At 34.0% G+C, this 18,250-nt stretch overlaps 3 protein-coding genes across 8 annotated transcripts; 1 reads left to right on the top strand and 2 right to left on the bottom strand.

The window, feature by feature from the left end:
• The first annotated feature begins 2,077 nt into the window (after nucleotides 1–2,077).
• LOC108218556 (putative E3 ubiquitin-protein ligase SINAT1) lies at nucleotides 2,078–6,541 on the top strand. Of its 5 annotated transcripts, none has more exons than XM_017391542.2 (4): nucleotides 2,078–2,347; nucleotides 3,712–4,011; nucleotides 5,490–5,876; nucleotides 5,986–6,541. In XM_017391542.2, the coding sequence occupies exons 2-4, from the start codon at nucleotides 3,796–3,798 to the stop codon at nucleotides 6,304–6,306; spliced, it is 924 nt and encodes a 307-aa protein (XP_017247031.1). In that variant the 5' UTR covers nucleotides 2,078–2,347; nucleotides 3,712–3,795; the 3' UTR covers nucleotides 6,307–6,541. The 5 variants fall into 5 exon arrangements, with proteins under 5 accessions (XP_017247031.1, XP_017247028.1, XP_017247029.1 ...); XM_017391539.2 differs by having other exon boundaries at nucleotides 3,707–4,011; XM_017391540.2 differs by having other exon boundaries at nucleotides 2,078–2,452; nucleotides 3,707–4,011.
• A 1,208-nt stretch (nucleotides 6,542–7,749) lies between these two features.
• LOC108218555 (carbon catabolite repressor protein 4 homolog 1) lies at nucleotides 7,750–14,510 on the bottom strand. Of its 2 annotated transcripts, none has more exons than XM_017391538.2 (12): nucleotides 13,954–14,510; nucleotides 12,014–12,755; nucleotides 11,646–11,732; nucleotides 11,481–11,564; nucleotides 11,328–11,414; nucleotides 11,160–11,246; nucleotides 10,046–10,099; nucleotides 9,871–9,962; nucleotides 9,429–9,543; nucleotides 9,117–9,264; nucleotides 8,714–8,868; nucleotides 7,750–8,181 (listed from the first exon to the last, which is right to left on the bottom strand). In XM_017391538.2, the coding sequence occupies exons 1-11, from the start codon at nucleotides 14,109–14,111 to the stop codon at nucleotides 8,720–8,722; spliced, it is 1,803 nt and encodes a 600-aa protein (XP_017247027.1). In that variant the 5' UTR covers nucleotides 14,112–14,510; the 3' UTR covers nucleotides 7,750–8,181; nucleotides 8,714–8,719. The 2 variants fall into 2 exon arrangements, with proteins under 2 accessions (XP_017247027.1, XP_063947961.1); XM_064091891.1 differs by having other exon boundaries at nucleotides 7,750–8,194; nucleotides 13,954–14,499.
• A 1,722-nt stretch (nucleotides 14,511–16,232) lies between these two features.
• LOC108215840 (large ribosomal subunit protein eL21z/eL21y) lies at nucleotides 16,233–17,640 on the bottom strand. Its single transcript, XM_017388430.2, has 2 exons — nucleotides 17,317–17,640; nucleotides 16,233–16,624 (listed from the first exon to the last, which is right to left on the bottom strand). Exons 1-2 carry the CDS (start codon nucleotides 17,551–17,553, stop codon nucleotides 16,367–16,369), a joined length of 495 nt encoding a protein of 164 aa, XP_017243919.1. The 5' UTR covers nucleotides 17,554–17,640; the 3' UTR covers nucleotides 16,233–16,366.
• Nucleotides 17,641–18,250: the final 610 nt, after the last annotated feature.

The following is an 18,250-nucleotide window of genomic DNA, read 5'->3' as shown; positions in this document are numbered from 1 at the left end:
TATAACAGTCTTAATTATACAATCAAACGACTTAAAAATATATGCCAAAAAACAAACGATTTATATGTCAAAATAGAGAGATTAACTGATTAAGTAGTAAATATGTTCATTAAACATTAATCAGATGATTACAAACTATTCGGATATATATGATTAAAAATCAGTTATTTTTAATTATTTGATATTTATTGTATAATTTATTATTAAAAAATTACAATAATTAATCAAATTTTAAAAAATGAGTCTAAAAAAATCTTGAAGATTAATCAGTCGGGACTTTTAGAACCATGCTGCTCAGACCTGTACATGTTGCAGCTGGAATTTTGAATTTGCTGAATGACAGTAAAAGTGTACTTGCAAGATAAAAACACCACCCAGAACAAAAACATGCTGTACCACCTGTAAATTGTACAGTGGTGCATCACAATTCAGTAATTCACAACGTCAGTACATTTTCTTTAATTATAATCACTGCACTTCTTTTGTTTGCTGATATATGCATTTAATGATAAATGTTGGCAGATAAACTGTCTGTAAATTTTTCTACATCATTGTGTGGGTTCAAAAATAAGTGTTCAAAAATAATTTCAAAATGTATTGCATAATTTTTGAGGGGTCATAGAGGATAAAGTAGCTGTTTGAAACTAATATACACACTGTTACCTCTCAAACAGTTAAAATTAACGGCAGAGTTGGACGGAATATTGATTAGAGGTTACAACTTACACGGAAATGTTAAGTATAAGGTGAATATTGTCACGTTTTAAAGTTCAGGTACTAAATTGCGTTTGGAGCAAACTTATGGATTACAAATTATAATTAACTCTTAATTTGCTTTAACGGTGCGAAAGAAACAAAATCTACATCCGAAAATCACATATCGGAAGAGTATGAGAACTAATCTTAAAGCTAATTCACTTCCGTAAAATATTCGAATCACGAAAAATAAGTACTAGTAGCACTTCTAAGTTCTAACACCGTTCCGTCTAAACAGATGCATTTTGATTCGATTTTGAAATCAGCGGTTAACGGTAAAGAAGTAAACGTCAACAAATTGACTGTAAGTAGCACAGCAATTTAAAGATTTCAAAGTAGCGTGCTGGTTGGGGAAAACGTCATACATCCCCGTCTCATCACAGACCGTAACACAGTGAGGACTGAGGAGAGGGTAATTTGAAAAATTATTTATAGTGATTTATTATGATCAATGCCTGTTTTAAATTGTTTGTTCCTATAATCTGATAGATTAATCGTTTGAGGGATAAAAATGATATTAGTTAAAAATATTTAGCAGAAATATGATTTATCCAAAAAAATACATCATGCCAACTCTTGATTTTAAGTCAATTTTTGAATTATTTTTAATTTTAAATCCCGTTATAACTTATTACATAATAAATTATATTTTTCAGTTTGGAACTTAAAATTCAGTCCATGAGACCTACCAAATAGGATCCAGAGCTGCACAATTTTTCGGTTTAAATTGGACCGGATCAGATCTACCATCAAATATTTTCGATCCGCGCTCCGGTTTTTGAATTAAAAAAAAAATGTTTTCAATTTCATTCAATCCAAATCTTAAAAGATTGGGTCGGATTACGTGTATAGTACAATTTTTATTATTTCATCTTTTGATTACATATTTTAAATTTGGAGATAAAAATTAGAATGTATCAAATTTATTTATAAAAAATTTGAGGATTTATGAAATATTTAATAGTAAACGATAGTCTAGGTTAAATGAATAAATTTTACAAATATTGTGTTATTATAAATCAAACTATACTTGTAATTTATTTTTATTTTAAAGAAATTATAGAATATGTAGTCATCGATATATTTAAATTACTAATAATTTACATATCTTAAAAAAATATTAAAAAATATTTTTTGAAATATAAATAAATATTAACATCATATAATTAATTTAAAATGATCCAATCGTGATCTTGTCCAAGGATGGTTCCAAAAAAAAGTCTTTATTGTTGATTATAACATCGGTCCCGAATTCAAACAAATTCCAACCTCCCATATGTTCCGATTTTAAAACCTTGATTCATGCAGCCCTACATACGAGGACTCTTTTAAATTCTTGTCTTCCTCCTCAGGGAAACACACCCCTAACTTCACTTAAAGCTACACCTTTTCTTTAGTTTTTACTACTTTTACATCACTCATTTTGAATACATCATACTTCAGTGACCATCCAAGAAAAAACAAATTTGTACATTTGTTTATTACTATTTACTTATTTCTTTATTTCCTGGGACAAATAAAAGATATAAAGTTGAATATAATTCGCAGGTAAGGTACAGAGAGATTGATGAAAAGGTTGTGACTTGTGAATGTAAGTCTTTCTTTTTTACACTTCATGTACTTCGGAGCTTGTTATTGTTTGAGTTTTCTTGATATATTTTCCCCCAAAGTTTTGATTTTTATCTTTCTTATTGAGGTATACAATATGATCAACGAGGTTTTGCTTTCTTTGTTACATTTTTTGTAACTTTCTTGATTGATGAGGTTTTGATTGAATGGAATTATGAATTTTTTTCATCAATGAGTTTTTGGATTTTCTTGTATCTTTGATGTTTAAGGGTCATCATTCTAATGATTATATGGCTAGATGAGTCAAAATATCAACTGGGATCTTCTGGTTTTATTGTACTTTTAAGTAATAATGGGATTTGTGTGATTATTGATCTTGAGGATGATCGATGATGTAAGGTGGGTTCCTCTTGCAGTTGTTGTAATGCTTGCTTGCCATTTTGGTCGATTTTAAATGCAAGTTTGATGCTAAATTCATGTTCAGTTTCATACCAGAAATTGGCAGTTCTATTGATATAATGATATTGTGAAGAAGGCTTGTTTTTTCCTTCTCTGTTAGTCATCACTCTGTGTTTTCAACTTCAAATGGATTACATATATGGATTAGTCTTGTTTATATCTTGCTTTCGAAGATTCTTGTGTGGTTAAATTAGCAAAAAATAAAATAAAATTATTGGGGGTCTCTGTTGAAGAGAGACTTGATTGATTGGTATGATATAGTCCCACAAGTTCTTGTAGAACTCTTTGAAAATGAAGAATATTTAGGATTAGGTTAAGGATAATAGGAGGGCTACCAGATAACAATCATTGTACTTGATTCTCACTTTCTGGATGCTTCTTTGGTATATTTTGTATATTCTTATTTAATCCTCTACCTTTTCTATTTTATGTTTTATCCCTTTTGTGGTAAGTAAGCTGTCTAATATTAATAATTGATTTTGTAATGATATTTAACTAGATCATTGACTTAAAATGCTCATCTTGAATGCACAAGTCCGGTTATTCATAGATTTCAGCTCTAGGGTTTATGCTATAAGTGTTACATCAATATCAAAATATTATGTAGAAGAAAATTATTCTTATTGTGCATCTTTATAGATGGTTGGTCAGAGAATCTTTCGGGTCCTGGTAGAATACATCAACTAATCTCACCCAATAAAGATAAAGATTTTAAATTAAGTCTGGTAAGATGGTCTTGATGTTCTCAGTTTGCAAACAATAACATAATAACGTCATGTCTTCATCAATTTACTGGCGTCAAGTTTATGATATCTGTCCCTATATAAAGAACATAGGTCAGACACAAGATATAGAGGTTGTGCTCTTCTGTTGCCTAAACAATCAAGTTGAATGATCTGATTGTCTGTATGTTGTTTGGCAGGCCAGCTCCAAGAAGCCGTAGTGGCTAAGTATCAATCTTGTGTGGTTCTGATCAAAATCACTAAGTATTTCTGAATCCTGTATTTACAAATGGCTCCGGACGGTGGTGTTTGCAAACAAGTTGTAGAGTCTCACCCAAAACATGTGAAATATGATGCTGGAATGGGAAAGATGGAAAAAAATAGCACTCTTACAAAGAGTGCCATTGGGCTTGGTGAAAAGCACAGAATTCCTTCAACCAATGGAGTGCATGAGCTGCTTGAATGTCCCGTCTGCGCAAGTTTAATGTACCCTCCTATTTACCAGGTATGTTCTTATTCCAGGTTTTTAATCACTCAGACACATGAACAAATATGGATTGAACTTGTTTATGTTTAATCATGAATGCCACATTAATTTATATATACTAACCTAGAATACTTCTTTGTGCCTGGTTTGATTATATATCTAAAATCAGCTTAATCTTTGACTGTCATTTTTGGTAAACTTCTTTTATGTAGTTATTATTAGTTCAAGTTTTTTCATGTATAATAAATGGAGGGTAAAAGAGGCTTGATCACTAATGTTCCCCTTTAAGCTGTCAGAATGATCTTTACCTCATAAGTTCAACAACTTTGCTTCATCTGAAAATAAAACGAGGGCAGCTATATTTTTTAGTACCCGCTTTGGTTTGTGCTCTTCATTCCCTACTATCTGTTCTACTGGAGTTTGGTGTAACTGTGAAGTGAAGTTTTTACTGATTGGAAGACGTGATAAAATAAATTTAATTATGTAGACTATATATCGCGGAGAGAGACTAAATACATCTTCTCACTTTGCGAGAGGCAGAAATTTTTATAATAATTTGCTTTTTACATCGACGTCCATTTTGGCTAATAAATCAGAGGAGTCTGATAAAGTATGATAGTAGTACAAAAGGTTTAACTATTCCTTGCTAATTAAAGTCTTACCGTGATTTGTTGCTAATAATGTTAGAATAGTAAGACTTCTACATGTCTACATCTAACTAGAGTGATTGTCTAAGAAATTTTAATGAGCTGCCTAATTTGTATCTGCCAGTGCCAGGCGATTGGCGAATATGTTTTCATAATCCTTGTTAAAATTTAAATCATATCAATATTAGCATTGCAATAAATAATGTGTGTGTAACTCCGACTTATTTTGTATTTTGAGTACCTGTCCTGGACACTCTACAGACATACATGGTCATGGTGACACTTCTTTTGGGATAAAAAAGAAAAAAAATAAATCGAGTCTTGACACATAATGGACTTATATCATGTTGAACACTAAAGTGATACAGCTGAGTCTGGTAACATAGAGTATACTGCTTTCTTCATGTCAAAGATGCAGTCTTGACACACAATTTGTATCTGTCATAGGGCTTCATGTCAAAGATGCAGTCTTAACACACAATTTGTATTTGTCATAGGGTGGTTGGAGTCAAGGAACTAGCGGCTGTGTTTGAAATTAATGTATTAATTTAAATGATTACCCGCCGTAAAAGTGCTTCGTGTCTACGTAATGTGTTCTTCCGATACCGATCAACGTTAGTGTTTTAGTTAATTTCTATCTCTGGACATGGTTTCCGATCACAATTTCAAAACCTGAATTTTACAGCTCACAACTATCTCTCTGTTGTATGTGTGAGGAACCCGATTTTGGTTCATAGTCATAAGTCAATACCATCGTCACCATTAAGAATTGTGCTTATTAGGCTGCTGGACATATAAATACAGCAATTTAAAGTTCTACTTGCTCTCTGTTTTAAAAAATTCCTCCAGTGCCCAAATGGCCATACTTTATGCTCAGACTGCAAGAGCAGAGTGCATAATTGCTGCCCAACTTGCCGCCTTGAACTTGGAAACATAAGGTGTCTGGCTCTGGAGAAAGTAGCTGAGTCATTGGAGCTGCCCTGCAGATACCAAAGTCTTGGCTGCCATGATATTTTTCTATACTATAGCAAGCTAAAGCACGAGCAACACTGCCGGTTCCGTCCTTATAATTGTCCATATGCTGGGTCTGAATGTTCCATAACAGGCGATATTCCAACCCTTGTTGCTCATCTCAAGGATGATCACAATGTTGACATGCATGATGGATGTACATTCAACCATCGTTATGTCAAAGCAAACCCGCACGAAGTTGAAAATGCCACATGGATGCTTACTGTAAGTTTGCTTTTGATCAGTTTAAGATAGATATAATCTTGCTTTCTAGTTTAATGAATATAGTTATATATACAATTATCCAAACCTGACATGTTATAATGCCAAATAGGTCTTCAACTGCTACGGAAGACAGTTCTGCTTGCATTTTGAAGCTTTTCAGCTGGGTTCAGCACCTGTGTACACATCATTCTTAAGATTTATGGGTGAGGACAGTGAGGAGAAAAAGTTCAGTTACTCTTTAGAAGTTGGTGGATATGGGCGGAAGTTAACTTGGCAAGGTGTGCCTAGGAGTATCCGTGATAGTCACAGGAAAGTTCGGGACAGCCTAGACGGGCTTATTATTCCTAGAAATTTAGCCCTCTTCTTTTCAGGCGGGAACAGGGAAGAGCTTAAATTGAGAGTCACTGGTCGCATATGGAAAGAACAGTAGAACGTCTTTAGGGTCTCGATGGTGGTTGGTTGTATAGTCTGTGAAATCTCTTCAAGGCTTTTAAGCCGCAATGTAGCAACTCTACATCGGATGTGATACTGCTATCAGAGGGAATGGAATATTTATATTGAAATTATTCAGTTTGTCTGGGGTAAACCATCCCTCTTAGTGATTTTACCTTGTTCTATGTTCAATGTTACTATAACAGTATTGCAAGGCTTTGATTCTGTGTTTACTTGATCTCGTCTCTCTGCTCAACTACAAATTTACTTGTAGGACAAATGTAGACGTTATACTTGTGGTTCTGAATTTCAAGCATCGCCGAACTTGTGATCTTGCAAAAATTTATTTTCAGTCAAAAGCAGCCACGTTTCTTCTACGTTTTCTTTCCTTTAAAATTAGAAATTATTTCAGGTGGTCTACGTTTTCTTTTCTTTAAAATTAGATTTTTTTTTATAGTTTTTTATATTTATAATTCTCAATTTCAGCCCAAACACACATAAGTATTTATACTTTTTTGTGTGATTGTTTGTAATCTAAATTTCATCATTCCTTGCATTTTATAATCCTAACCTCTTTTTCTATTAAAAATTACCGTTAATGTCAATTATTTGTATTTTTACGACCCTGTCTGTGTTACTCTATTTTTCAGATTTAGGTTATTTATTTTTAGAAAAAATTGAAAATTATATATATTTTATTTCAAGTTCACCAAAATACACGCCAGATGAACACTTTTCATATTTTTCAGAAATACTTTTTACTTCAATTATTGTTCAGCTTGGACGAACTTGAAGAGAAAAATATACAATTTCAATTTTTTATAGATAAAGACAGAAAAAATCATAAAAATATAAATAGACAGTAACATTAACGATAATTTTCAATGGAAAAGCGGGGTGTATTACAATATATACAAGGGATTATATAATTTAAATTGCAAACTGTCACACGGGCCAAAATTTAAGGTTACAAAGCTAAAATTAAAAATTACAAACTGTAATTAACTTCACTTTTTATTATGAAAATCTGCGGCATATAGAATACAGTCGCCGGAGTCTTAGGCACCAAATAAGCAAAACATTACAATGGCTTTGGGGCAAAATTAAAGATTTGGGATGATTTAGAGATTTGCTCACAAGAATCCGCTAATATAAGTGTTTGGTAGTTAGCGGATTGAAATAGAGCTTTGAACCCAAAAAGCTAATTTTGAAAAAACTACTTTGAGGAGTTTTTTTGAGTTAGAGGTTTTAGTTTGTCAGAAAAAGCTAATCAATCAGCTATTAACCAAACAGTTTTATGAGAAACAGCTAATTCAATCCGCTAGTCAAAACATCTATTTCAATCCACTAGTCAAAACATCTATTTCAATCCGCTAACAGCTAATCCCCAAACAGGGCCTAAAAACTCGCTTTAGTAGTAAGTGCATATTGAACTTGAATATAAAGTCAAAAATGGGGTTGCTTTAAGCAACAATAAGCATACTCTTAAACGAAAATAAGGTCACCGCAAACAATTTCATAGTCCACAATTGACATCCATATTACATAATGCCTGGCAAAACAAAATTAATGAACTGCTGTAGATGATAAGCAGATATCGGAAGTGCTATGTGTACTCGGCATCTATTGCTGCGAGATATTCCTTGTAACTTTGGAAACTGGATGAGGCACACTCACAAGTCACAAGTTTCTATCAGAAAAAGGTGGCATAATACAAAGTAAACCATCTGATTTTCTATCAGGGCAAGGTAGCATAATACAAAGTAAAACAACTCAAGGATCAATACCCGAAGATGTAACACATTCTAACAATTTATATGAACTATCTTTATCAGTTGGTTCTCTTCATTCTTCTATCGTTTTCATATCGGACCTGCATGTTCAAGCTATTGAGCATAAAAATTCCATACAAGTATCAAATATTCTGTCTATCCCCTACATGACAAAAACTAAAATCCTTAAATATAGATGAGACATGTAAAAGTAATAGTTAGATTTTGAGAAATATGACAAACAGTGAGCCTAAACAACAACATTTATCTTTTGAGATATTAAAGATGCGTGAAGCTCTCAGAATTCTAAACAAATAAACATAGTGTCCATCATTTGAAATATCATGCTCCTAAAATAATCTACATTCTAAAATGTAATTGCAAGACCCTGAATCAATCTTGTCATTTCATGCGGACCAACGGATTAAAATATACACTCACCACTCAAAATCTGACTTGATAATGATTTCTAACTAATGGTGTGATCAATTTGATTTAATACATTGTTTATTTTTGGGTGCTCGAGAGAAGGGTATACAAACCCAAAACAAAAACAAAAACAAAAACAGAAGAATGTCTATTTGCTAAATAAAGCAGAAGAATATTCATTTCTGAAAAGGCTCTAGAACTTACATTGCATCATCCACGTCTTGTTCGGGGCTTGCAGCGGAATTCAGCTAACAGTGCTATGTGATCAGAGGACCACTCAGGAGAAGGAAGTGCTGTATCCTTTCTCAAGCTATCCTCATCCAAAAGCTCTAACAAAGACTCTACTGTCAATGAGTCCGCTGAAGGCCAAAAAAATAAATCATCAATTTAGTTCACATATTTATACAAATAATATATTCATATAGTTAAGAAATGCACCCTTCCACAAAATCAATGTACAACTAGGATTTCTTATGATCTGTGTAAGAAACTGGTAAAAGCTGCAGCAACTTTAAGTTAATTTATAGAGTGAAGCAGATGCCATTGGCAAGTAAAATTACGGAGAGGTATGGAGGGAGGGAGGGAGAGAGAGGGAGGGAGGGTATACCTGAGTAAAATATGTAATCAAGGGTGCCAATAAAATCCCTAGTGCAATTTGTGAACAAAGGCTCATTTGTGTTAGGATCCATCCTCCTTCTTTGCTGCTCAAAGCCGAGACCAGCACCAATTCTTGCAAAAGACGAGTATGCACTGACCTGGAAAAAAACGTTAATCATTATAAAGCATAAAACACAAATTATATAAGCAACAGAAGTATGTAAAATTTTCAAAAATATATACTGCGATAAAACTATGTATAACGACATAAACTCGGTCAAACAACAAACTTTTCAAGCACTAAGCAGGAAACAACAGATACCAATGGCAGCTGATGCAAGAGCTTGTTGGCAGGGCGCAAAATTCCGAGAGGGTCCACAGCCAGCTCTGGATGCATAGGATCTACTTTTCCCAATGCCAAAAGTGCATGAGGAGCACTGCCATAAACAGTTACAAATATTTTAAACAGTTACATTACGATGCTTAATATTGTCTAGCCTCTATACTACATGACTACGTTACCCGGACTCTTCATTTTGCCTCGAGTATCCGTGTCGGACACTCGACACTCGGACATGGGTATGGACACTCCGACACTTATTTTAGGCCAAAAACATGTGAAATTTTCAAAATATTGCCGAGTCCGACACTCGGACACGTATCCAGTTTGGACACTTTCAGCCGAGTCCGGGTAACATAGCTACATGATACAGATAGGGAAAATTTAAAGTGACAGTTTAATTATTTTCAAGCACATAACACACCTTCCGGGCACTGAATTGAAATCCCCACATACCAACATCGGGATGTCAGCACTGGCAGCTATTTTTTCCAACCCTTTTAAGAGAGTGTGGACCTGATAATGCACAGGAGCAAGAAAAAAATGGTTATGAAAAACTCAACAAACTAATAAACACAGGTACAGGATTCAACCAAAACCTGCCAAATCTTGACATCCTTCAAATCCTGGTGGATATTCACATGCGTATTGGCCTACAAGTTATACACATAAAAGACATATAAGGATTAGCACACAGCAGACAGAAACATAGTAAAAAGTAATAACTTAACAAAATTACATAAATATGCGTATTATATACCCAGATCTCCTATATAAAACAAAATTACAATGCGATTAAAAGCTTTCACATAGTTCTATCATACACCAGGGTCACTAGGAATATAGTAGATTAGTAGGCACAGATGGCACCAAGGAGGCTTGAGCGTTAGGGCTTGCAAGAACTTCTTTTATTTCATTATACCCAAAAGCTTTTGACAAGAACCTCATAACATTTTCTCATAATTAATATTATTTTGGAACTATGAAACTAATGATTTCTGTATCTAAAACAAATAATCAGTTTCGTTAAGAGAAAAACTCTTATTAGTAGCATGCAACCTGCTGAAATAGACACTTGTATATCAATAAGCACAGTAAGCACAGTAAACTAGTGAAGACCAATATGCTAGGGCAAGCTAAAGATGATGAAGAAATGCCTAAGAAACATCTAGAACCAATGACATTTTTAATAACATCTTATTGACCCAACTATCATTCTATATAGGGCTCTGAGCAGAAACCTAGAATGAAACCAAAACCAGTTAGAAACGGTGAAAACCAAACTATATAATACCGAACCGGAATAATATTAAAAAACCAAACAGATTTAAATGGTTCTGTTCTGGTTATAGGTCATAACCGAACCATAAAAACATTACAATATTATAAATTACACACACACATATAGTATTTTAATGGAATTTTTACAATAATACAGATTTTAGGTCAAATACAATAAAACTGGATGCGGGAGCAATCTGACTGAGTGTCAAATACAAATGGTCAAATAGAAGAAACCAAAATTTGGAATATTGGACTGTTCAACAGATGCAATCGAAATAAACTCCAGTAAACATCAATGTTGGATGGTTGTCATTTATCTGAAGTGTACGGGATGGAAGGAGGTGAGTAGTAAGGATCTGAAACCTAAAAAAAGGAACCAACATATGTATCGGACTCAACGAAGACAAAAGGTAGGCAATATCTACTTACCACACAGACAAGCTGACGTTTCCCAGGATTATCAACTCCCTGATTACTGAACTTGGCTTCAAGAACCACTATCAGTGCAACATTGTCCTATAATATACGTTTGCTTTTAATTAACATGAACAAAGCAAATAAATGGGCAAAGCAAACAGATTTTTTTAACCAGCATACCTTGACCAAACGGTTTAAAGCAGATCTCCTCTGAGCATTCGGAACCAAAGCATCGATCAAAGATTGTGCAGCTTTATTAAACTCAACCTAAGGCATAAACAATTTAGGTTATGTATTCCATCGATATCAAAGGAGATGTGAAGTCTTCCATACCTCATATTTTTTGACATGTGAAAATCTATCTCTGCGGAAAAAAGTAGCACAGCCATCAATGGTATTCCCATTGCCACTAAAAACCTGCATTTAATACATAAAATGTGGTTCAATGAATTTGTTAGTGATAAAAGGGCAAATTGCAAAGATTTATTAATACACAACCTCGGCCGTTTTTTTTTTGAACAGCGCTTGGTATCCATGTTTGTCCAACTCTGGGAGAAAAAATTCATCAAAATGGTCACTTTGAACCTGAGGAGTAAGGTGACAAAAAAAATATATTAGTCAAAATTCACTAGGAACACATAACGTCATACGCAGTTATAAGTCTTGAACACTGTGTTAAACATTTTGTTACATATACAGAGAGATTAAACAACTATTTTATAGAACAAAATAAAGAATGACCAATAACTCAGATTCCACATGTAAATACAAATTACTTCTTATCCAACATAATAACTTAGAATAAGTTATATTGAGAATTCGGTTTCAAAATTAATTACAAAAATAGCCTGATATCAATTACTTACCTCTTGAAGGCAAACGATATCTGCACGGTAACCAACTATTTCTCTTAACAAATTCTGCCTACGGTATGGCCATGAAAGAGCCCAAGAAGGGCAGTAACTGTATAACTCATTTGTAGCATATGCATCAGCTAAAATGTTGTATGACAGCACAGTAAAAGTTCCTGAAGATGATAAACGACCATCTAAGTCAAGATGACCTGTCACATCAACTCCACTGACCGAAATCAAGCGACGTGGAGTGGGAGATGGAGCTGGGATAACACGAGATGTTAATAAAGTGTTGACATGCCCTGCTGGTAATTTTGTTTCTGCATCTACAACAACACACTCAAACTTAAGTACATGGCCGATATCATCAGCTGTTGGTGTATAGGTTTTAGCATATCCAACTTCAAACCAGGTTTCCCCACCATTCCTTTGTGCAACTGCAGCAGGATATAGAGGAGTCGTACCATTTGACAGGCTGGAATTAGATTGTGAAATAGCTAACCCGCCAGATCCAGTGCTATTAAAGCGTCCAAATAGTTCTTCCTCTTCATTTCCATTTTCATTAACAGCACTAGCGGCACGTTCATGTAGAACACGATGATGTTGCCACGCATCGGAAAAACATTTAGAAGAACAATGATAACTCTTGCCAACAGGAATCTTAGCCTTGACACATCCCATGCACTGCAAAGTTGCTTGCTCAGACGGATGTACACTGCAGATGGCAACTTTCTTATCACTTTGTATTCGGTACCTGCAGCGGAGATATTCAAAGGATTGATTATGAATTATTTGGAGTTGGAAATCGAGTTTCAAGTGGCTTTGGCAGTTATATATGATACAATATGTATTATTCTGGATTTTGTAACATGATAAAGTGATAAGAGGGTTCAAGAAGATAGTAGTTATACTGAACCATACTCAAAATCACACTGTTTTGGTACATAAAACATTAAAACGTATGTTTATCTTCCTGAAATTATAGATTACCTAGGTATCAAATTTAAAGCAGTGTATGACTGTAAACTCTCATAATGGTTAAGCGGGGGAACGTATACTAGAGATCGAGTGATTGGAGTTAGACTTGGTAAAACGATTACGTATCCAAAAAATGGTAAATTGTGTAGCAAAATAATAATCTCAGCATCAAATTCCTAACATGACAACTGTTTCTCAAAAGAAATAATTAGATACAGAGCAACTGAATCTTAAGAAATCATGAAAATCTCACAAAACTAATACTTTTTTGTAACAGCGATTTTGAATATTTTCATAGCCAGAGAGTTTGCAGGTACTTTTAAGTAAATATTTGTTGGGAGGGCCAAGTAGAATTTTTTCCGTAATCTTCGTAAAATTAACTAGATATTTTTCGGGCATAGAGAAACTAATGTCCTACATGTTTCCATCCTGTTGTGGGTCCATGACCTGTATCAGTATTTCGTCTTTAGGTTTTTTCCAAATCATAACTTACACCACATGTATCCAAAGCTAGCATTTGTCCGCCTTCCAAATAAGCTCATACGTCAATAACAGAAACAATCTATACACAATACGAATACACGACTTTGGCATGATCACCATATATTGCAAACGTAACACACAAAATGAGCACCAGTGACCATTAAAAGGCATCCAAGTGCAAGTACAAGACCCTAGAGCAATGCTCGCTGGCAGGGATCACAATCCAAGAATTTGTAAATCAATCATTAATCATTTAATTTAACATTTCCAGAAATTTAAATCCTCATATCGCATAACTTGCAAAGGCAGTATTACCATAATCAATATCAAAACAAACACCTTAAATTTACATCTCAATTTACACATATACACGTATTCAATTAATAATTAAATTAACCCAAGTCCAAATCACATCAGTCAAATAAACCGATAATAACGAAAACCAAAAGCAACAGAATGACCGAATACAATTCGGCGAGAGAACAACTAACCACTTATATCTCAAGAAATGACCATCAACAGGACCAAATTCATTAACATCATCCGTGCTAACCGACTTATCGGGACGCCTAAGCAACACATACGGAGTAAGCTCACAACCAACAATCGGAATATCGGACGGAAGGTGAACTCTCAACACAGTCAGCATACTTCAACCTCAACTTCAACTCCACAATCACCAAATCTTTCAAACCCTAACACAACTAAAATCTCAATCAAATCGCCTCCACTTCGTTGACGGACACCTGGCAGATCCGCCATCACCTGGAATTAACACTCGCCAGCCTTGTTCACCACTTGAATTAATCACAGATTTGACAAATGTGTGTGAGCAGATTCAGCTGTGACGTCAGCGAACGAGAGAGAGAGAGAGAGAGATTGAAGATTGGAGAGAGATATGTGTGTGTGTAGGTTGAGTGATGAATCAAGAGAGATCGCGGATTAAAGTTGATTGGGCTTTAGGGTTTTACACACAACTGCTGCGAGTGATGGGAGACGCCAATATACAGCGCTTGTGTTGTGTGTAATGTGTATCTATATATTCGAGATTTTAAATCTCATTTACGCACACAGAGGCCACTAAACCTTTTTTTTTAATTGAAAAATTGAGTTGTGTGTTTCCTATTTTACAAATTTAATAGAAATTATATTTCGGGATATTTACTGCAAATCATGATTACTTGTATTCATTTGTAGCATTATGTCTCTGTGTTCTTGTGTTGTTTTTTTATTTTACTTTAGGAAAGAACTTGTTGTAATGGATTACGAGCAAGTTATACACAGATTTTGGAAGTATGTCATAGCACCAAATTTATTTACAAATTGAATCTCAAATATTATTGTTATTATTTAATTGACTATAATATTTGTAAGAAAATTTAAACACTTAATTTGGGTTTTCCAGCATTATTTACCGGTCCACTTTATATGCTTGCATTTTTCATGTTTAGGAGGGTTTCTGCTATACTGATATTACATATTGATATCACTTTTCAGAGACTTAATTAACCATTTCAAAGATATAAGAATATAATTATAAAAAAATTGGTATCCCTGACTTATATGTGCTTATCATTTTTCATATTTAGGAGGGTTTAGAGCAAGTCCAACAATGTCTTAAATGGATGTCCTAAGTTAAAATATAAGGCAAATGGATGAAATGTGTACTCCAACAATGTCCTAGTGGTGCCTTAAACCACTAGGACATCCAACAAGTGCCTCATTTTTGGGGCACTTCTAAGCATGTCCTAAACTAATTTTCTCATTAAAATATTAACTTCCCACCATTTCAATGCATCTCTCTCCTCTTACTTTTTCACTTCCCTCCAATTTTAATTCAAATAAATTATTAGTTTAATAATAAGGGCACACAAATAAGGCATGTTGTTGGAGTTCATGTATCAAAAAGATGTCCTAAATTGCTAGGACACTATTTTTTATTATATTTATAGGGCACTTGTTAGGACACTGTTGGACTTGCTCTTATGCAATATTGATATGATTCACATCGAACCCTGACAGAGACAATGGATAACAACAGCCTGACCTTGTATATAGGAATTTGCATTGGATTTGAGTAAATTTTACAACTTTTTTGTTGTCAAGATTTTACAACGTTATTTGTTTAATATTTCCACATCAATCCAAATTGAATTAGCCATATTCATCTTTTGTTTTCTGGTTCTCTGTATTATTCGCCTTGTTTCCAATTTTTCTATCAAGCTTTTCAAGGAAGGTGAAAAACAATGCTACAATGCTACAGGCACAAAACACTTGGCCTCTGAAGAGATTCCAACCTGTTTTAAATTTAAGATCAGAAAGGGGTTGGTTTATAATGTCAAGGGTCCTCTGCTTGAACAAAGTTTCCTTCCTCGGAATTTAGGATTGAAACCAAAACAACTTTCATGCCAATCGCCAAATTATTCAATATTTCATGCCAATCGCCGAATTATTCTATATTCCATGCCTATATCACATGAGAAATCTGACAGGCACATTTTACTAACAGTTACCTTGGCCATAGAGAATGCAAAATTAAACAGATTCCTGTACTAATAGTCTAATATGCATAGAACTATTCTTAGCATTTATAAAGCTTATTGCAAGCCTAGTAAAAAAGATCATAATGGTAGAACATTAACAATTACAGCAACATGATTTCCTCTTTTAATACCTGGTACATAATTGCATATGGTGAATAAACAAACCCAGAAACACTAAAATAAACAGATTCACTGGTCCGCATCCAAATAGCTTTAATAGTGCAAAATGGCAAAAAACATGTCTTCAATATTAAGATTGCAAAATATAACATTTTGTCTAAACAAACAGCTATCAAAGACTTAATAAGTTCCATGAATCATTAAACGAAGCGACTAGATATGATCCAGAAAACAAAACAACTTAATATCCTCCTTTGAGATCATTAACCACATCATAAGGAATAGGAGTGACCGTCTCCAATGTAGCTCCTTCAACCATGAAACCAGGCTTCGGACCCTCAGGCTGCCTCTTGGTACTAATAACTTCACCTCTGGCCTTGGCCTCAGCCTTCAACTGATCATTCTTCTTCTTCCTTAGCTTGACTTCCTCGGTGCATCTGGAAGGCATAACATGCTCAATACGGACATGAATCCTCTTTCGGATGATCCTGTTTCCTACCTGTAATTCAAACACCAAGTAGTTTAACATAACAAAACCAGACAAGCAACTATAAACACACATAATATCAATTATAGTTCCTAAACCTGATTTGCAGCCAAACAAATCCGACAAGCAAATTTATGTATTAAAATTAATGCAGTAACAGTACAAAGGAACAAGAGATACTGCCAACACATCTAATAAGCTAAACATAGACAATTATTGTGAAAGAAAACGAACATAATCTACTCAGCTTAAGTACAAACTACAAACCAACTTGAGGTGCATACACAGATTATTATGAAGACACTAAAATTTCGATAAACAGTGAAGAGCTAATGACACTGCCAGCTGTAGTAATTGTTTACAAGAGTTTAACAAAACACTACATGGCACACAAAGCCGCGTTTATCTACAGAGCAATACTCTTGCAAAATAAGATCAGTGAACATTCCACAACTCGCAATCTCAATTCAATTCAATTGCAAAACACGACTTTATTACTTAAAAGGATCTCAGATATCGAAGACAATTCGTAAAATCTCATATTCCATTCCCCCTAACAAAATCTATCAACAAAACAAAATCGCAACATTCAACTAAATACATACAATTATCAACCAAAAAACACAACAAAACAAAATGATACTCGACAAACAAGACACAACACTAGAAACGAAAATGAACATAATAGAGCGAAAAATGAGGACCTGTTTGTTGATTTCAACACCAATAGCACGCTTGGTGACATTCCAGACCTGACCAGTGCGGCCATGGTAGAACTTGTGGGGCATACCCTTGTGGATAGCACCATTGACCTTAATATCGACGTAATCGCCGATGTGGTAAGTCCTGAGGTACGTGGATAGATGGATCGTACCCTTCTTCCTGAATGCCCGAGAGAACGAGTCTCGGGTCCTCGACCTCAGTCCATGTCCAGCCGGCATTTTTTATCTCTCTCTTAGTCTCTCTCCCTCTATCTCTCTGGTGTGGGCGGAGGATGAAGATTGTGTACACCCAGCTATTTGTATCTAATCGTATACTTTATATAGTGAACCCTAGTTTTTTAGGGTTTTTCTATTGGGCCTTTTCGAAGTTGAACAGTCTTGGACAGTTTAAGGTTTTAGCCCAGCCCAAATTCCCAAATGTTTTGTTAAAACATAAGCCCACATCAGAAATTATATATGCGTATATTTTCTGGGAACATCAGAGATTATATAATACTCATTTGATGGTATTAACTGTAATTTTGATGGGTTGATAAAAATTTTGAAATTTAAAAATTATATTAATAAAATTTTAGATATTTGAGAATTATATTTTAAAGTAAATTGTATTATATTACTGATTATTATATATATTTTATAATTATACTATATATATAATTAGGTCACTCATCAATTTTATCGATCAAAAATAAAATATGAATAATTAATTTTTAAATTTAAGTAATACTGATTTAAAATTATTTAATTATTACAAAACAGCTTTTAAAAAATAAAAGATTTGATTTTACGTGAAATGGGAGAACCAAATTAGTAACAAGAAACGCATGTATCACGTACAATAATTTTTTTTTTTAATTCAAAAACTTTCCTTTGAGAGTACAGTCTTCGTTAGGAAGTTAATTTAATTCTTATGTTA

This window comes from Daucus carota, chromosome 4 (assembly GCF_001625215.2).
Source record: "Daucus carota subsp. sativus chromosome 4, DH1 v3.0, whole genome shotgun sequence".
Lineage (NCBI taxonomy): Eukaryota > Viridiplantae > Streptophyta > Magnoliopsida > Apiales > Apiaceae > Daucus > Daucus carota.
This window is presented reverse-complemented; position numbering and strand designations above follow the sequence as displayed.